This window comes from Molothrus ater, chromosome 19 (genome assembly GCF_012460135.2).
Source record: "Molothrus ater isolate BHLD 08-10-18 breed brown headed cowbird chromosome 19, BPBGC_Mater_1.1, whole genome shotgun sequence".
Lineage (NCBI taxonomy): Eukaryota > Metazoa > Chordata > Aves > Passeriformes > Icteridae > Molothrus > Molothrus ater.
The window spans coordinates 12,739,958-12,758,968 of record NC_050496.2 but is presented as its reverse complement, the minus strand read 5'-3'; the positions used below and the strand labels follow the sequence as shown (position 1 = coordinate 12,758,968).

General features: G+C 62.6%; 3 protein-coding genes across 5 annotated transcripts; 1 reads left to right on the top strand and 2 right to left on the bottom strand.

Annotated features, from left to right (window-relative positions):
• Positions 1–240: 240 nt before the first annotated feature.
• HGS (hepatocyte growth factor-regulated tyrosine kinase substrate) lies at positions 241–9,279 on the bottom strand. Of its 3 annotated transcripts, none has more exons than XM_036394665.2 (21): positions 9,171–9,279; positions 8,785–8,869; positions 8,365–8,440; positions 7,866–7,958; positions 5,996–6,119; positions 5,079–5,131; positions 4,572–4,640; positions 4,251–4,375; positions 3,940–4,018; positions 3,754–3,852; positions 3,451–3,546; positions 3,090–3,128; positions 2,863–3,006; positions 2,516–2,729; positions 2,164–2,336; positions 1,899–2,039; positions 1,651–1,822; positions 1,440–1,573; positions 1,071–1,187; positions 839–934; positions 241–748 (listed from the first exon to the last, which is right to left on the bottom strand). In XM_036394665.2, exons 1-21 carry the CDS (start codon positions 9,205–9,207, stop codon positions 644–646), a joined length of 2,271 nt encoding a protein of 756 aa, XP_036250558.1. In that variant the 5' UTR covers positions 9,208–9,279; the 3' UTR covers positions 241–643. The 3 variants fall into 3 exon arrangements, with proteins under 3 accessions (XP_036250558.1, XP_036250559.1, XP_054372852.1); XM_036394666.2 differs by having other exon boundaries at positions 2,516–2,726; XM_054516877.1 differs by having other exon boundaries at positions 2,516–2,726; positions 3,754–4,018.
• A 50-nt stretch (positions 9,280–9,329) lies between these two features.
• On the top strand, positions 9,330–10,576 carry ARL16 (ADP ribosylation factor like GTPase 16). The gene is made up of 5 exons (XM_054516873.1): positions 9,330–9,438; positions 9,567–9,621; positions 9,702–9,815; positions 9,988–10,103; positions 10,247–10,576. Exons 1-5 carry the CDS (start codon positions 9,353–9,355, stop codon positions 10,416–10,418), a joined length of 543 nt encoding a protein of 180 aa, XP_054372848.1. The 5' UTR covers positions 9,330–9,352; the 3' UTR covers positions 10,419–10,576.
• A 1,405-nt stretch (positions 10,577–11,981) lies between these two features.
• On the bottom strand, positions 11,982–18,275 carry TMC6 (transmembrane channel like 6). Its single transcript, XM_036394316.2, has 20 exons — positions 18,166–18,275; positions 17,938–18,056; positions 17,505–17,636; positions 17,266–17,424; positions 17,045–17,150; positions 16,850–16,946; positions 16,508–16,762; positions 16,068–16,258; positions 15,850–15,988; positions 15,571–15,726; positions 15,208–15,383; positions 14,990–15,071; positions 14,572–14,669; positions 14,339–14,434; positions 14,117–14,192; positions 13,753–13,886; positions 13,209–13,385; positions 12,952–13,030; positions 12,748–12,826; positions 11,982–12,552 (listed from the first exon to the last, which is right to left on the bottom strand). Exons 1-19 carry the CDS (start codon positions 18,219–18,221, stop codon positions 12,755–12,757), a joined length of 2,400 nt encoding a protein of 799 aa, XP_036250209.1. The 5' UTR covers positions 18,222–18,275; the 3' UTR covers positions 11,982–12,552; positions 12,748–12,754.
• Between the last annotated feature and the right edge of the window lie 736 nt (positions 18,276–19,011).

Here is a 19,011-nt window from a genome sequence, read left to right as displayed (position 1 = left end):
AAGCTTAATAATTTAGGACTACGCATCTACAGCACAGATACATTCTAGACACTGTAGGGAGGAAATTTCAGTGGCCAGAGCTCAATTTGAGCTGCAGCTGGCCAGTGCTGCGGGTCTCAGTGCAGACGGATCTCCCGCGCAGCTGCTGCCCCCGGAGCTGCTGCCCCCGGAGCTACTGCCAGCCCTTGGCGAACACTGCCCCGTTCGTTCGCAGGGGGATGCCCAGCACAGGAGCCGCGGTTCGTTCCAACACTTTATTGTCACCGGTAGCGCTCGGTCTCCGCCGGGACAGGCGAGACAGGACAGGCCGGGCCAGCGCGGGGCCCAGGCCCTGAGGGCGCTGCGGGGAGCAGGGTGCGGCAGGGACAGGGCAGGGCTGGAGGCTGCGCCCCTGGGGCCATGCCACAGCCCCGGGACAAGGACAGGGCAGGCCGAGCTCCCGCCCGGCCCCGGGGCCGCCGCTGCCGGGGGCAGGTGGGTGAGCCGGGGCTGCTGCCCCCCTGCCCCTTGGTCCCCAAAGCTGGCAGCAGGAGCCTCGGGCCCCACCGCCCCTGGGACACGGGGCCGGGGGCAGCGCAAGTAGTCGAAGTACAGAGTGATTTCGGATGAAGAGTAGTGTTACACCGGAGCCCTGTGGCCGCCGTCAGTCAAACGAGATGAGCTGGGCCTCCCCGCTGCCCGGGGGCTGCTGCCCGGGGGCAGGCGCTGCCGGGGGCTGCTGCTGGGGGGGCCCCCCAGCTGGGGCCACCTGCAGCAGAGGAAACACCTTCGTTAGTGGGTGCCTTCCTTAGCACATGTGCCCCACAGGGTCCTGACCGCCCGGGCTGGTGGCACTCACCTGTTGGTAGAGGGGCTGCTGCCCGGGCAGGTAGGACTGCTGGGCTGGCAGGCTGCTCAGAGCTGTGTCCTGGCCCGGCAGGGCAGACATAAGACCCTATGGGAACGAGGGGGCGGCTGTCAGAGGGGCTCGGGTCCATGCAGCACACACAGGGCAGTGGTGGGTGATCCCCCCCAGGATGGGTCCATGGACTGGAGCCCAGCCATGCCATGCCCAAGCAGGGAGCGCTCACCTGCATGCTGTAGGGCTGGTAGCCCATGGAGACAGACTGGCTGCCCATGTAGCCCATGGTGCCCGACTGGGGTGCCTGGGAGATGGCTGGGATGCTCTGCGACTGTGAGGCTGCAGTCTGTGGGGAGAGGCTGGTGAGAGGTGGCACAAACAATGGCTCACTTCTCCCAACAAGGCCCTTGAGCCCAGAACTGGAAGTAACTCGAGCCCACTTCCACAGCAAGAGTAGCAGATCTGGAGATCTGGAACCAACCAGCCCATCCTCCCTCCTGCTCAGAGATCTCATTGTTGAGTTTGGGTACGTTGCCCAGCCCCACAGAACCCCCCAGCCCCTGGCCCAGCTGGCTGCAGGCTGCACTGCCTCACTTGCCTGGTAGCCCTGTGTGGGTGTGGGCTGGTAGGATGAATACGCAGGGGTGGTGGTGGGCACCGCCGGCCCCTGCTGAGGCCCCTGCCCGCTGCTGGCACCCGCCTGGTACATGTAGGCATTCACCATGCTGGGATCTGGGTGGAGAGAGCAGAGGATGGAGCAACCGCCATGGGCTCTCCCCTACCCCCAGAGGCTGAGCTGCCCGACATACCAGTGCCAGGCATGGCAGCGTAGGGCCCAGTTCCCCCTTGTGCAGCCTGGTTCATGTACACGCTGTGCATGGGAGAGCCCTCCACGGAGCCAGCTGGGCTGAACGTGCCAGGGAAGCTGGTGGGCCCAGAGGGCTGGTAGATCACCCCACTGGCTGCGGGCATGGCCTGGAGCTGGTGGGAGAAGGAAAGCCAGTTAAAGCCGCAGTCCCTGGAACCTGGCAGGGGGAGCCTAGCCCGGCAGCTGTACCTGAGCATAAGGCAGTGAGAAAGCTGGCATCTGGGCTCTCATCTGGATGGTCTGCTTCTGCTGCTCCAGGCGCAGCTGCCTCTCCTTCTCCTGCTCCTGCAGCCTCTGGATGGCCAGCTGACGCTGCATCTCCAGGTACTCCTGTGGAACAGGGCTGGGTGGCTGGGAGCCACCACACCACACCACACGCCCCTGCCACCAGGGCAGCCATCCCTGCCCGCCCTGGGCTGCCCTGCAATACCCCGGTCGTGCTTCCCTGCCTCACCTGCTTCTTCTGCCTCATGATCTCCAGTTTCTGTGCCAGCTGGATCTGGCGCTGCCGCTCTGCCTCCTCCGCTGCACGGCGCAGCTTCTCCTGGTGCTCCTCCCGCAGCGCATTCAAGGCCCCGCGCGCGTCCCGGATCTGGGCCAGCTTGTCCTGCAGGCCCTCATAGTACACTGGGGAGGGAAGGGACAGCCTCAGGAACAGGGGACAGAGCACCTGAACTGCCCCTGCACTGCACAGCAGCCTCTCTCCAGTGAGACTGTGCCACGGGAGTGCTGAGCCCTGACAGTGGGGAAGCCCCGGCTGCCGCCCACCCACGCCCAGGCCCGCAGCTCCCCCAGCTCCCACGCACGCCTGCGCTCGTCCAGCTGGTTGAGCAGCTCCAGCAGCTGCGGGTGCATGTTGTTGATGGACTGGAAGAGGGACAACACGGCAGAGTCGTTGGTGATGCTGCGGCCTCGCATGTGGTTGCTCTTCATGCGGTTGACGAACGTGGTGACCGCGTTCTGCAGTGCCTTCAGGAACTGCTCGTGGTTCTCCTCGGACTCACCGTTCTGGTACTGCTGCTGGAAGGAAGGAAGGAAGGATGGGGCAGCCAGTCAGCTGTGACCTCCCAGTGCCAAGAGCCAGCAGAGCCCAAGAGTCGGGTGCTTCTTGCCCCTTGGTGGCTGCCAGACGCAGGCCCAGGCCCCCCCTTACCTCAACCACCCCAAGAGGGGCAGGGTGGGCTTCCCCAGGCTGCACAGCTGGCTCTGTCAGGGACAGGGGTGCTGACGGTGTGGGGCTCTTGCGAACCTCCTCCTGCTTCTTCTCCCAGTAGTTGCGGTTCAGGTACCGAGCCAGCTGCCAGGAAGAGAAGGAAGATGAGCATCACTGCCTCGCAGGAGCAAGCCTGTGCTGCAGACTAGCAGGGCCAGGGTCCTTACCTCTGGGTCAATGTCCTCAGCCAAGGGAGCAGAGGAATTCTGGAAAGAGACAAATGAGAAAGGCAGTTCAGCAAAACCAGAGATCCCCAGGTCCTACACAGGTGTTCAGCTCAGAGCTGGCCATGTAGGACCACCAGTGCTGAGCCTCAAAGGGAACACAAGCTGGGAGGCAGTGGAGGCACCTAAGTCCTGACTTAGAACACACCTTCTTGCTCAAAAAAGAATGAACAAGCAAGGGGCTGAACGGGGCAAATATTTTCCCTCAGTATGGGGATTAAACTGGACACAATCAGGGCGGACTTGGGCTCAGGAAGGGGCCTGTGTGCAGCCACTTCACGTGCAGGAGCTGTCATGGACGTACCACGGGTGGGGAGTAGAGTGTGCTGACTGGGGGAGCCGAGGATGTGACAGGAGTGGGCTCAGCCTTGGGGTACATGGAGTAGGTTGTTTTCTGCCTCTGCAAAAGAGAAAATTGCCAACTCAGAGGGAGCCCAGGCTTCTCCAAACCAACCACAACACAGCCTGTGCCTGGCACTGCTTTCACCCTCTCACTCCACAGGCTTTGAGCCTTGCTCACACCAGGACATGTCCAGAGATCTGTTATGGCCCAGCACAGCTGGCTTGAAGAGCAACAACCCCTCCCGGACCCCAGCAGCCAACAAACCATTCTCTCCTTCTCCTCAGCCTCTGACTGAGACAAGGCAATAGCCAGCTGGAGCTCCTCTTCCTCTTGCAGAGCTGTCTCATCACGCTTTGGAGGCAGCTGGAAGTGGAAAGGTAAGGAGGTGGTCAGTAATGGGATCAACAAACAGGTCAGGATCACCAGATCACCTATGGGGCAGCTGCTCACCTGGGACTGCTGAGAGAGGGGGCTGGTCAGGTACTCAGGGGGCAGTTCAGAGGTGGAAGCAGCTTTACCCTCAGTTTTCCTGTAGTGACAAGTGATAGTATGGACTGAAAGCTCCCTTCTCTGCACCAGAGCCTAGCTCTGCACCATGTTCCAGCAGCAAACCCCACTCCCAGGAAGGAAGAGGGCCCAGCCCAGCCTGCACAGCCTGGGAAGCCCCCGTTGTGCTCTGCAGGGAGCTAGTTCCACACCACGCTTCCCCCTCAATGTCCCAGCTGTCTCAGGCAAAGAAACCCACCACGAAGGGTACTGACTTGTTGAGATGCTCATAGCAGGGCTCACAGACTCTCACTTCCTTCTCAATCCCAAACTTGGGGATGGTGGAATACTTAGAGGAGCATTTTCCACAGAAGATCTGCCCGCAGGCCCGGCAGTGGTGCTGTGAAGGGCAGGAGACGTGAGTGTGGTGGCAAGACATTCCTTCTCCTTTAGCCAACATCACTCAGACACTCATTTCCCTGCCAGCAGCCAGGAAACATGGTCTGTCCCCAGCACACTTCACACAGCAAGTCCTGCAGGGAGTCCTGCAAGCCCCAAGGGCTGTGCAGAGCAGGGAGCCCAGGAGCAGCACCCACCTTGCGCGTCACAACGCCAAACTGCACTCGGCACCTGTGACACTCCTCTGCATCCACCCAGTCTGGAGCCTGTAGGGGCCAAGGGAAATGGAGTAAGGAGGGAGGAGTGCATCAGCACCGGCCCTTTCAGGAGCTCTGATGGCAACAGGGCTCTCTCATGTCCCATGGGGGAGACTGGGAGCATCTGCAGCTCAACAGGAAATATTAATCCCCAGTTATCTCCTTCTGTGTTCCTTAGAGACTGTGATGTTTTCCCAGTCAGTACAAGATATACTAGGAAACTGTCTGCACAGCAATCACTTCAGCAATGCCCTGCTGCCATGTCCAGCCTGCCAAGCTGCTGCAAGACCAGTGAGCAGGAGGAATGATGGGTCTGACTCCCTGTCCTGGCCAGTTCTCCCAGCAAGGTCTCCAATCCGCACAAAACAGAGGAATGTGAGACCTGCAGGTTTGCAGAAGAGGATGGGATGTCTGTCCCACAGCTGCTCCCCCCATCACAGAGCTCACCCTCTCTGCAGCAAACATGGCATCGCTCTCCTTGAACTCCGGGAAGACGTGCCCTGCAGGAGGAGAATGGAGAGAAAAGGGAGCCCTGTTGTGAGAGGAATCCTCTGGCAGAGGGAGGCCACAACCCTGCAAGCTCGTGCTACGGGTGCCAGCTAGCACCACCTCCTGTCTTCATCAGCACCTCCCTCTGACACACCAGGAGCAGCTCCCCTCAGCCATGGTCTGAGGACAACCCCCAACTGTTTCCTTTACACACCCATAAGGGACATCACAGGCCTCTGGATAAGGCTTATTATTTCTCAGTACTTTGAACTGAGGGGCATAAAAAGCCCACTGGATGGGCAGGCAGGGCTGTGAGTTTCAGTCCTTCAAGGGCCAGAGCTTGGCAACACCAGCTCAGGATGCTGGACTGACCCTCCCAGCTTGTGCCACTGCCTGCAGAGTTTGTGGTGCACAGAAGGAAGCAGAGGCAGCAGCGTGTCCCTGCCCCAGAAGTGGACACTGCTGTCCTGGGCAGAAAGACACACCAACACTGTGTCAGCAAGTGAGACCATGGACCCATGCTGGGAGCAGGAACAAAAGCCGGTGAGGAAGGAACTGCCCCACAGCAAATCCCTCCCAGAGGACACGACTGCCAGTCTCCCCAAGAACAGTTGCAGCTCCTGCTTTTCAGGTTCCCCTGCCAGCCCTGAAGGCTGGGCTGGAGGCCTAGAGCAAGGCTGCCCTGGTCCATTGGACTATGCCATGTCTGCAGCAGGGTTTGGTCACCCTGAAGGGTTCACTGGGTACTGGGAACCAAGGAAGAGCTCTGTGCTGCAAGTCCAGATTTTGCTTACACCAGGCACTGAACTGCCAAGGCTCCTGCAGGGCAGAGCTTCTTGACTAGGTGTCCCCTCACCTGTAGCCACAGTCCTCACCTTCAACCTTCATGATCTGATAGGTGTCCTGCACCACCTTGTACTTGGGCTCGTTGCGGAAGGCGTGAGCCCAGGCCTGGATGAGGTACAGGATCTTACTGCGGACACTTGTCTCCACTTGCCTCTGCACAGGAAGGGAGGAGAAAAAACCATGAGAAAATACCCCTGAAACTCAAAGGATGGCGTGAACCCCTCAAGAGAAGCCAGAAATACCACTCAGGGAAGAGAGACTTTGTAGTCCTCAGGAGAGGTAAGAGCTGTCAGAAACCTGCAGCAAGCACAATGCACAGCACAAACAGCCCCTTCAGCTGCCCCCCTTCCCCTCCAGCACAAAGAACACAATGTCCTTGTGCAGCACAGACTGAACAGAGCTGTGGCCTTGATGCTCAGAGCAAGTGCCCAGCACTCCCTCACCAGAGCCACCCATCCCACACTCAGAACTCTGTGGGAGCCCCAGCTGCCCAGGACAGCACAGCCCATCCTGCCTGCCCCTGACAGCGCTGGGGGTGCCTGCACCTCCGCTTCAGGAGAACTCAAAGCCATCTCAGGATGTGACAAAGTGAGGACAGCTGGGACAGCTGCCCTTTGGAGGCAGGGCAACTGCATCACACTTCAGGGAACTGGAGAAAAGTTGGCAAGCCTGTTCTGACCTCAGCCAGCCTCTGGGCCGCCGTGTCATCAGCTGCCCAAGTGATCACATCCACATGACCAGCTCCTCCAGAAATCCCCAGGAAGCACAGCAGCACTGTCAAGCTCTGATTTCAGCCGACACCTCGGCCCACACAGCATCACTTACTGACAATTCCTGGAGCTCCAACTTCTAGAACATTTGGCAAAATCCTGCGTTCCATACATGTCACAGCCCTGAACCTCATCAGAACTTGGACTGTTTTACTAGCATCAGGTGTTCGCAAGCAGCAAAGCTCTAAGTGTGGGAGGAGAATGGAGCAGTTGTGAAACTCCTGAGACAGGCAAGGACTGAGAGACCACAGAATCCCAGGATCTGATCCAATCTCCTCAGCCCTTGGAGCGGCTGTGCTACCACACCTGGCTGCCATGCTATGCCAGTGTCCCTGCCTCAGGAGGAGATCCTGCAGGGAGACTGAGTCAGCCCTAACAGGAAGGTGACACAGGACTCACAGAGCTCGTCCTCCAAGGATCTGGGTCACCTGTTTGTTTATTTCTGGTGGAAGACAGAAGTACAATGCTAATGAGCTCTTGCCTGGGCATTGCTGTTCTGAGCTGGGAGCTAGAGAAAGGAGTTCTCATTTCCACTTCACTAAAGGAATTCCCCAGTCCAAGGACACATGAAGCTCCAGCAGGCATCACACTGGTGACAGCTTGTAACAACAACTTGTCAGTGCCAGCAGCCATGGTCACATCCTGCAGCACTCCCGAACAACTCCAGTGACATGGCCGTGACACACAGGCAGCTCCAGCTGGTTTTTCCTTTGTTGCTTTACCTGCCTATATGTCTCACACTGTTCCATGAGAGGGAATTCACCTTGCCACTGTCCAGGTCCTTAGCACAGGTGCCAGGCCATCATCTGTTTTCCTCTCTGCCCCAACCCAAGTGTTGCATCCAGGAGCATTTACCATGGAATGGCCCAGGCCCCCACAGTACATTCCTGCCATTTCACAGTGCAGGCAAACCTCTGCTCCCACCACATCTCCTCTTCCCAGAAGCCATCCTTCACTGCCTACACTCACCCTTTCACACCACACGATAACTTGCTCTTTTCTGAAGTGCATTTCCAGTTTCCCTTCTGCTCCTTACCCAAAGAAGACACAAGAGAGGACACATACATTTCTTCCTGTTGCTGCTGCTTTTCCATAGGAAAGAAATTGACAGTAAAATAAATCTATTTACCTTGAGTATTTCCTTCAGCTCCTCCATGGTCTGTTTATTGGCCACCTCATCATGGACTGTTTGGCCACAGTTTTTAACCACTGACTCCATGACCTGCAAGGGCCAAGACAACATCAGCCCACAGCTTCCTGCTTCCCCTGCAACTTGTGGGAGTCCCAGCACACACTTCAGGCTGAACAGGGGGTAGTACTTGAGCAGTGAGCTGTGCTGGGGCCATGCCAATCCACTCCCTGCACTGGGAGCCAGCTGCCCTTCACCTCCCTAAGGAGCTGGGGGCCTTCTGCTCTGTGGAACCAACCCTGGGGGGAGCAGCCCAAGCCTCAGCTCTGCCTTTTCCAAAGCCAAGACAGAGCTAAAGCATGAAGGTCCTGGCCTGATCACCCCAAAACCTCAGTGCCAGAGCCGGGAAGAGGCTGGCTCCACGCTGGGCTGCAGGGAGCTGTGCAGCCTGAAGGCAGTAGTGGGAAGCCCCCGCTTGCTCCCAGCCAGGTGCTGTTACCTCCAGCGCGTACAGGGCCACGTGGGGATTCTTGTCATTCACCTTCTTCTTGATGGCGTTGACGGCGTATTTCGCCCTGGGCAGGGGAAGAGGGGACACGTTCTCAGGGAGATCCCACCTGCTGCCGACAGCCCACCAGTCCCCACCGTGACACAAAGGGCACAGCTAGCTCAGGGGTGTGTGATTCACTGAGTGAAACTGGCAAGGAATAAGCACACTCAAGCTTGAGTTTCCCTAAGGATTTCAGGCCAGGGGTAATCTGCAGCTGCCAGGCTCTGGGAAGCACATCAGGGTGTGCTGTACAGCCCCTCTGACGCTCTCATGGAAGAGTACGATGAGATGTGTGTTACAGGTCCGAGACCCTCGCAGGGTGTCTGTCCTTCCCCGCGCAGCCGGCAGAGCCGTGCCCGCAGCACTTACTGCGTGTCTCCCTGGCGGATCATGTCGCAGATCTGCAGGATGGATTCCCAGTCTGTCTCCAGCAGGAGCTGGCTCGTGGCCTTATCTGCAGTGAACAAAACCCGGTGCCACCGTGAGCCGCTGCCGGAGGCTGCGGGCGTGGCGCTGCCCCGAGGCTCGGGATAAACAAACCCCGATGGCACCCGGACAGCACCGACCCTCCCGCTTCAGACACCCCGGGCGCTCGGTGACCTCCCGGGCGGCACCGGGCTGCGGCACCGCCACCCGGCCCGGCCCGGCCCGGCCGCGCCCTGGGCCCGCCCGCTCCGGACCCCGACCCGCCTCCCGTCCCGTCCCGTCCCGTCCCGTCCCGTCCCGTCCCGCCGCCGAGGGAGCCGCGCCGGTACCGAGGAGCCGCTCGAAGGTGCCGCCGCCGCGCCCCATGGTATCCGCCCGCCGCCGGTCCGGCCCGCTCGCTCCGGCCCGGTCCGGTCCGGTCCCCGCCCCGCCGCGGCCCTTCCGCTTCCGGCTTCCGCCGGGGCGGGGCCGCTTCCGCCGGGGCGGGGCCGGTCCGCGGGGCGGCTCCGCCATGGCCGCGGGCCGCTCCCCGCCCACCTTCCTGCTGCTGGGGGCGGCGGGCGGTGGCAAGAGCCTCCTGGTGCGGCGGCTGCGCCATATCCTGGGCACGGGGCACCGGGGAGCCGGGAGGGACGGGCCGGGCCGGGCTGGGCTGGGCTGGCGGGGCCGGGCGGAGCGCACCCCGGGCCGTTCCCGTAGCCCCCGTGTCCTTAACGCGAGGCACAGCTGAGCGCCGAGGAGCCCGCGGAGCTGGGCGAGCCCCCGGCCACGCTGCCCACGGTAGGTGCGGCCCGGCGGGCCCGGGCGGGCGCGGGGCACGGCCGCAGCCCGCGGTGTCGGTACCGGTGCCCGTCCCGCAGGTGGGCACCAACCTGACGGACCTGCGGCTGCCGCGGAGAGTCACCGTGCGGGAGCTGGGCGGCTGCATGGGCCCCATCTGGCCCAGCTACTACAGCGAGTGCAGCGCTCTCCTGGTGAGCAGCACCGGGGCCGCGGTCCCAGGGTGTTCCCGGGGAGACGGGCTTGTGGGTCCGTGCCCCGGCTTCGCCCCGTGGTGGGATCTCCCTCCCCCGTGCCCTGCTCTGGCCCAGCCCGGCCCGGGTTGCTCCCGGCACACCCGCTCCCTGCTTTCCCTATTCCCTGCAGTTCGTGGTGGACGCCTCCAACCCCACCCAGCTCTCCTCGTCCTGCATCCAGCTGCTCTCGGTCCTCTCCGCAGCGCCGCTCGCCTCCGTGCCCGTCCTGGTGCTCTTCAACAAGATGTGAGGAGAAGGCCACCGGGGATGCCGGGAGCAGGGCTGTGCTCTGCTGCTCTTCCCGGGCTGGAGAGCCCCGAGCCGGGGCTGGCCCGGGCACGGGAGCCTCGTGCTTGGCTGATGCTGCAGCTCCCGTCTCCCCACTGCAGTGACCTGCCCTGCTACATGTCGCTGGTGGAGATGAAGTCACTGTTCCGCATGCAGGACATGGTGTCCTGTGCCACGCAGCCCATCACCATGCTGGAGACCAGCGCCCGCGACGGCACCGGGCTGGCCGAGGTGCTGCAGTGGCTCCGGAGCGCCCTCCGAGAGCCCTGCTGACCCCAGCCTGCAGCCCAGGACACTCCTGTCACACAGGGAAATGGCCAAGGAGCAGCTGCCCTGCCTGGGGCTGGGAGCAAGAGCCCAGGACAGCGCCTTGGGCTGTTGATGGACTGGATCCCTGTGGGACTTCACAGTAAAACTCCCACCGCACTGTCCAGGCTGGTGGCTGCCTTGTGCTCAGGGGGAAATCCCGGGCTTTTAGAGAAGGGACAGGCAGAAGCCACAGAGGCCAGACTGTGCTGGCAGCTCCGGGCACAGGAGGGGTTCCTGCAGCGGGGTTGGAGGCTGCAGCAGCAGCTGGGCTGAGCTAAGCACGGCAGGGGTGGGTAAGGGCCCTGGGTTTAGGACTGAGTGCACGGGGAGCTCCTGCCAGCAGCTCTGGCCATGTGAGCCTCGTGCCAGCCCAGGCACAGTGGGGGGACCCTGGGGAAGGACTGGGTGACCTGGTGGGTGTCAGGAGCTATGGGGGTGCTTCAGTGGGCATGTCTCACAAGCTGCAGCAAGTGCCAGCCCACAGCTGCTCTCCAGCACTCACCTGGGCTCAGGCAATTTCAGAGTGGGTCACACTGGAAGGGACCACGCTGGCTCATCTGGTCAAACAGGGTCATCCCAGAGGACATGGCACAGGATTGCATCCAGGCAGTTCTAGACTACCTCCAGTGAGGATGGCACCACACCCTCTCTGGGCAATCTGTCCCAGTGTGCTGTCACTGGCACAGGGAAGTTCTAACAGAGTATCACAGAATATTGGAGGGGACCCATCAAGATCATATTCAGGTGGAACTTCCTGTGCATCACTTTCTGCCTGTTGCTTCTTGTCCCATTGCTGGGCACTGTGGAGCAGAGCCTGGGCCACCCCCTGACACCTCCCTGCTGACAGATGAGGTCCCCTGTCAGTTGTCTCTCCTCAAGGCTGATCAGGCCCAGTGCCTGTTCTCATGAGAGAGGTGCTTCAGTCCCTTCATTGTCTCTGTAGCCTCTGCTGGACCTGCTCCAGGAGTTCATGGCCCTCATGTCCTGAGGAGCCCCGAGCTGGACACAGCACTCCAGCTGCAGCCTCACCAGGCTGAGCAGAGGGGCAGGATCATTGTGAGCAATGCTTTTCCTGATGCACCCAGGAAGAGCTGGGGCTGTGTAGAGGACCTGCCCTGTGCCCACACCACTAAGCACTGTCTATCCATGCTGATAACACCCTGTGCCCTCGCTGGTGGCCCAGCCCAGCTGGGCAGGGGGACTGGTGGCTGCCCGTGCCTGGCATGTGGCACAGCACAGCCTGCCCTGGGCCTGTCAGCGCTGTGGCACCGGGGCAGCTCCATCCCGGGGCCTGCCAACAGCACCACATGTCAGGGAGTGGCTCCTGGGGCTGGGGGCTGCAGCTGCTGCACCGTGATGGGGAGTGGCAAGGGGGTGGCAGTGCCCCCAGCTCCAGCAGTGTGGAGTGCTTTCCCAAGGGAAAGCAGGCTGTGCCAAGGAGCCCCAGCACAGCCTGACACTGCTGCTGAGTCACCACCACCAACAGCACTGACACCAACCCTGCCTGCTTCCAGCCCAACAGGTCCAGACACCAGCCCGAGCACTCCTGCACAGCAGCACTTTAATTGGGCCCTCAGAGGCCCTGCCCAGCCCAGCACTCAGCAGCACGGTCGGTGATTCCTCCAAATCCGTCCCACCAGGCAGTGCCAGGGGTGAGCCAGGCACTGGGCTGGAGCTGGCTCCATGCCTGCTGCCCCTAGGCAGGTGAAGGTGGTTGTGGAGAAGGCTCCATGGTCCCCAAAGGATTCTGAGAACAGCCCAGGGCACACTGGCAGGAGGGAGAGCTGTTCTCTGCAAGTCGTGAGCCCCACGCATCAGGGTTGTGAGGGGAGGCAGTCCTGCATGGAGCTGTGCCCTGGGGTGTGTAGGCAGGCTGGGTCCCGTGCCTGCTGCATCCCAGCAGCTCCAGGCAGCAGGAGCACCTGCATCCCTGGGATGCAGCACTCCCAATGACATGTCCCAATGGGTCCTTGGCCATGCAAGAGGAGGATCTTCCCCAGCACTCCATGGTCCCCCAGCTTCCAGCACTGTGTTGTGATGCACAGATTCAGTCCCAGCTGCAAGCAGAGTCTGTTCCATCCCATTCCTTCCTGTGGAGCTTCACAGCAAGAGGACAGAGTCCCTAAGATCCTGGGTCCTTGTCCCAGACCTGCCTCCATCCTGTTTCCTGTCCCTGGGCCTCAGTAACACCAAGGACCGTGCATCCCTTGGGACAGGCAGAGGAGCCTGTGTGCACATGGCTGAGCCCTGGGTGCCTGGCAGCCCCTCCCCACTGCCCTCACGCTGGCCTCACCTGGCACTCAGGAACGCCCGCCTCTCTGCTCGTACACGGAGCGCAGCTTCTGCATGAGAAACAGCTTATCCTCCCCTTCCTGCAACATCAGAGACAGCACTGCGGTGGCCGAGTGCCTGCCCTGCTGGGGCCACAGCCCACCCTGGCAGTCCTGGGGCTGCAGCAGGCTGTGAAGCAGCGGGGATGGGCAGGGGCAGTGCTCACATTGGCAATCTGCTCCTGGAGCAGGCAGATGACCCTCTGGCGGCCTCTCACCACCTGGATGTTGAAGTAGATCACAGCTCTGTAATGACAGCAGGGTGGGATGGTGGCATCAGGCAGGAAGATCAGGGACACTGCTCCTGGCACTGGGATGGGGCACAGGGCTCTGGAGTGACACCTTGGCTCCCAGCCCGCTCAGGGCTGTGACAGCAGGACCCTCAAAGGGAGAGCCTGGGCTTTGGGCTCGGGTCCATACTCACATCAGGGCCACAGACAGGAAGAACAGGAGGCATGTGTTCTCCAACAGGTGCTGGTAGACCCAGGCAAACCAGGTGATGTTGGGGTTGGACTTCTCCAGCACTAGCACCCACCTCTTCCCTGACTCGTAGATGGTTTCCAGCCCCCGGAAGGGACCGCAGGTTTCTGATGGCTGCACCCTGAGCAAACACACCAACAGGGCATTCAGAGCAACGGGCAACTGTAACTGTGTTAAAGCAACTGCTGGCCCCAGAGCAGGGCCCCAGAGCCTGTCTCAGGGGTCCAGCCCTCCAGGGACCCAGCCCCACTGTCCCCAGCAGCCCCAGGGCTGGACAAGGGAGTCCTCATCCCTGCCCCCTGCACCGGGAGCAGCTGCAGGACATGAGCAGGGCCAGCAGCAGGGAGGGAGGCACCTCCTCTGCTTTGGGCAGCCCCTCACAGCCTGCAGCTGGGGATGCCAGGGACAGGGGCCATGCTCTCCCCAGCCCCTCCTCCTCCAGGCAGCCGGGGTCCTGTGCCCTGAGCCGTGGCCTGGTGGGTACTCACGACCAGATGGTGTAGGAGAGGAAGGCAGCTGCACCCAAGAAGGAGGGGAAGCACAGCAGAGTGATGAACACGGTGCTCATGCGTGAGGCTTGCCAGGGCTTGCTGGGGGACTGGCAGTTCCGCAGCAGGCTGGTCTGTGGGGAGGGAGCAGTGTCCCGTGGCTGCCAGTCCCTGCTGTCCCCTCCCTGCTGCCCACGGGGAGCCAGCCCAGTGAGCTCGGGGCCGTGCTGTCCCCAGGGGCTGTGCTCAGCCCCACAGGGACAAGGCTGCTCCGTGTGGCACCACTGCTGCAGCACAGGCTGACAGGGCACAGTGCCACCACAGTTCCACCCCACGGGGAGTTTCAGGGGTGGGGGAATCACACCTTTTTGATATAGAACAACAGCAGCAGCTTCAGCATCTGCACAGCTGGCAGGAGTGGAGCGAAGAGAACACCCAGCCTGGGAGCAGGGGAAAGATGAGCTTGCCTGGGTCTGAGCCCCAGGGGACACAGTGCTGGGCACAGCCACAGCACCCACAGGGCTCCTGGGGACCACAAGGCATTTGCCAGCAGAGGAAGGAGTCACACCAGGCAGAAACATCTCACCAGATCAGGGTCTGCCCATAGATCAGCTCCAGCACATTTCGGGCGATGTCAAACTCCGGCCTCTGCTTTGTCTTCAGCCTCTTCTCCAGAATCAGCCTGGGTGGAAATGAACTCTGCCCCACGCTGCCTGGGGGCACTTCACACCCCACCGTCCCCCTCTGATGGCAGCAGAGCCTGGGTGCACCAGAGAGCTGATGGCACACTGGGGGGGGACATGTCTTGGGGTACATCACCTCCAGATCAGCTCCCCAAAGAGCGTGTCCAGCAGGGTGAATATGAAATCCATCACCATGAAGCGATACAGCTCCTGCCCCACACACGTCTCCCAGCACTGGGGAGACAATCAAGCATGGCACAGAATCTCAGACTGGTTTGGGTTGGGAGGATCCCTAAAGCTCATCTCTCTCCCCACCCCATCATGGGCAGAGACACCCTTCCACTAGACCAGATTGCTCCGAGTCCTGTCCAACCAGGCCTTTTACAGTTCCTGGCATGGGGCACCCACAGCTTCTCTGGGAACCTATGCCAGAGCCTCACCACCCTCACAGGGAAGAATTTCTTCCTGATATCTGATAGGGAAGATGCCACCAGCTCCTTGCATAACCCCATGCTCAGCCCAGCCCTCCCTGGCCCTGAGGCAGTGGTGCTCACCTCCTCTGTTGAGCAGATAACGCTCCGGCTGAGCCAGTGGTAGCACAGCAGGCTGAGAATCACTGTCTTCAGGATGAGGTTCCTGGGGAGCAGTGCCAGAAGTCCCTGAGCCCGGGGGATGGAGGGGCCAAGCCCCACAGATGGGGTGCCTGGCACCAAAGCCTCCTTGCCTGCCTCAGGTGCAGAACGCTCCCTCCACCACAGCCCAGCCAGCCCACCTGAAGATGGCCACGGAGACCTGTGTCACTGGGGAGTCCTGCTTCTCCCACATCGCCAGCAAGTTGAACAGGTGGGGCATCAAGGCATTGAGGAAGGACACCACAAGGGGCAGGACCAGCAGAATGGCTTCTTGCTGCCATCTGCCACTGCCCTGTGCTTGCCGCTCCTGCTGAACCTGGTGAGCAGGTACTGGCTGAGTGCACAGCTGTTGGCAGCCAGCTGTGGTGTCCTTGGGGAGAGCAGCAGATGCCCAGGCCAGGGGCAGAGCTGCAATGGGGCTGTCCCTGCCTCTCTCCCCAGTACCCCAGCCCTGTCCCTCCAAGCCCAGGGCAGGAGATCCCGGGGTGAGAGGCGGCACTCACCGTGTGCATGTGCTCCAAGAGGTAGTGCACAGCCAGCACGCAGCCCGACACCCAGCCCAGGGCCAGCAGCCAGGCCAGCAGCACCACGAGGCCGTGCCCCAGGCGCTGGCACCGGCTCTGGGAGCGGGAGCGGGAGCGGCGCTCCGCCAGCAGCTCCTGCAAGAGAGCAGCAGCAGAGCTGCCAAACCCACCTTGGGTCTGGAGCAGGGCTTTGTCCCACTGCAGCACAGCAGGACCCAGAGGAGTGGGTGATGGGTGGGGGATGCTTTGCTCCTCCACCTTCAGCTGGGTGCAGATGTTCTCGCACTGCAGCTTCACCGAGCGCCTCTGGATCACCTTGAAGTCCCAGGCACAGAAGACCTTGATGGCCAAGTCCCCTGTGGAGCTCTTCACGCTCTCCCGAAAAGAGCGGGACACACTGCAGCGAGGTGAAGGGCATCAGGGATGGGGCCTGGCTGAAGGGGAAGGCTTCAGTGCCACAGGTGCCCCTGACCCACCTGTACACCAGCAGGATGCAGGTGACAAGGAAGGAGACCCCAACACTGAACAGGTAGGCCAGGGGCAGGTTGTAGGGGAGCAGGGGGGCTGGGAGGGGGCACACACTGCCCTCAGGACTGGAGGTGCAGGGGTCGTTCAGGGTGGTGTTGCTGTAGTAGCCATAGTACAGCAGCGAGTGAGTGAAGCAGCCCTGGGGGAAAGCACACGAGGGGTCCACGGTGACCTCGGCAGTGCTCGCAGCTTCCTGCCTAGCCTGGCACTGTGTGCCAGCCTCAGACACAGAGCCTTGGGCTGGGGCAGCACCACCCTGTGCACCCACAGCTCTGCTTATCCTGGGGCCCAGGCTGGGCAAAGGCAGGAACTGGGGTATCATTACAGTGGGAAAGTGGGGCTGCCCGCCAGGCTTGGCACAGCCTGGGGGTGCCTGGGCCACACTTACCGCTCCTGTGAGCAGCTCCAGGCCAGTGAAGGGCTGGGGGCTCACTGATGCAGCGGGGTACACGGCCTGCAGGACCACCACGAAGGCCAGGAGGATGAAGAATGAAAAGAAGTTCAACATAAGGAGTGTCTTGAGGAAGAGAAAGTAGGACAGGACACTGGAGCCAAAGCGGCCACCAATCTGCTTCAGGGCATAGTGCCCAGGCTGCGCAGCGCGGAGCAGGGACAGGAGCCTGTACCAGAGACCTCGGCAGCCCTGGGGAGAGGAACATAGGAGAGCAGTGGGGCTGGAGCCTGCACTGAGCCCTCCCAGCCTCTGTGCAGATCCGTGCCTCTGACTTACGAGGCTGACGCAGACCCTGGACCAAGCACAGGGTGAGAAGGGGGCCCAGCCATGGGTGCGCTGCCTCACTGGGCCCCTCTGCCCGCTCAGCTGCTGCCTGCCCAGGAGAGAGGGGGGTCAGGGGGTCCCACAGGTCCCGGGACAGCTCCGGCTGGGGGAGCCCTGCCCAGCTGGCGCTGATGGAAGGGGTCCTACCGGAGGATGCGTTTCTCCGCCAGGCTGAGGGGCATGGTGAGCAGCATGTGGCTGCACTGGCTGGGCGAGAGGCTCAGCAGCTCCTTCACCAGCAGGTGCCGCTTCTCTGGGGCACAAAGGGGCTCAGTGGGACACGGCCCGCCGGGTCTCGGCCTGCCTGTCCCTAGCCCAGCGCAGGGGCAGTGGCCAGCCCTGCCTTTCACGGTCTGGGGCACCCTCACCTTGCAGCGTGGCCCTGCTGGGGTCGGTCTCCAGGTCGTAGTGGCGCAGGCTGGGCCGTGCTGCACGGCAGAGCTGCTGCAGGGGCGGGCGGCTGCTCTGGCGCCGCAGCCGCGCCGTGCGGTTGCAGTACTGCGAGATGATGGCCCCGAGGCTGCGTCCTGTGGGCCAGAGCAGGGCTTGGGCAGAGCTCCAAGGGGCTCTGGGAGCTGGGGAAGGGTGGGATGTGGGTGGCACCTACCAATGGTGCGGCTGGGCATGCTGGCCAAGATCTGCAGGGAGGCAGAGGAGTGGCTGGGGTGCTCCTCACCTTGCCTGGGCTCTGGCCAGGCCATGGCACAGGCTTCTGGAACAGCCAAGTAGGCTGGGGACTCTGGGAGGGGGAAGGTAGGATACAGAGAGACCATTGCTCATCCCTGTGTCCCTGGTGCTCTGCTCCAGCACACAGGCTAGGTGTGTGCTCCTCCCAGAGCACCCCTTTCTCCAGGGACGCTTTCTGTGTCCCCAAGATCTGATCTCCCCTGGACTGCCCTGCTCTGCACTGGCCAAGGCATCAGCAGGCTCCTGTGAATGCTTTGGCCCCAGCATTTTGGCACAGCTGGCCCAAGCAGAGGGACAGCCCTGGGCACACACACTGTCCCCAGCCTGCCCTGGCTGAGGCTGCAGTGCTTTACCTCTGGCCCTCTCCTGCATCTCCAGCTCCAGACCTGCCTCGATCAAGCTGCTCTGCTCCAGGATGAGCTGGTGGAACGAGGTGTGCAGGGCTCTCTCGTTGTCCGGACTGGGCTCCTGGCTGAAGGAACGCAGGCACACGGTGGCACGGACACCTGACGCCTGCAGGACGCGAGGTCGTAGCCCATCGTACGTGGGCACGGCAGGGCAGCGGGGGAGGTCACACTCACCCATCGCTCTCGGAGCCCTCGGGGACGTGCAGGGTGATGGAGGGCGGCTGGGACATCCTGCGAGGCCGAGCGGGTCCCTCCTGCCCGGGCCCTGCCCTGGTGAGCAGCCCCGCTTACCGCGGCCCCCGGTTTCCGCGGCCCCCGGTTTCCGCGGCCCCCCGGTTTCCGCGGCCCCCCGGTTTCCGCGGCTGCCCGTGCCCGGCGCTGCGGGACGGAGCCGGAGCCGGAGCCGCGGCGCGCGGGGCCGGGAGCAGCCGGAGCGCGGAGTCCGCGGGGCTAAGCTGGGACTAACCCCGGCTCCAGCCCGGCCTCAGGAAGGAAGAGAGGGCGGATGGGGCGGTACCGCGGCCGAGAGGTTCCGCCCGCCGTCCGGGACCCTTCGGGTCGGGCACGAAGCCCCGGAGCACCAGTCCCGGAGCTCGGCTCGGGACGGGCCCGGACCGGCCCTAAGAGGGCCCGTCGGAGCAAAGACCCCCGTGCCCCCACCGTGCTCCCCGCCCGCTGCCGTCTCCCTCCTCCCCTGCTCTCCCTCCTCCGCCCCGGGGCGGGCTAAGGCTGCTCGGGGCCGGTGGCCGCTCGCCCCGGTACCGGGCACCGACGGGACGCTCCCCGGCGCTCCCGCTGTGGGTGCGGACCTGCGGGGAACGGGGGCTGCCGAGCCCTGTCCGTCCCGTCCCTTTGCCGCCTCCCGGTACCGGGCGGGGGCGGCGGGAGCCCCCCGAAGCCCCCGTTTCCCCTGGGCTGTGCTCACCGGGGCCCGTCGGCGGCCGAGGATGGGGCCGGCGCTCCCGTCCCCCGTTACACCGGGGCGGAAGGAGGGCACCGGGATAGGGTGCGGGACGGGCG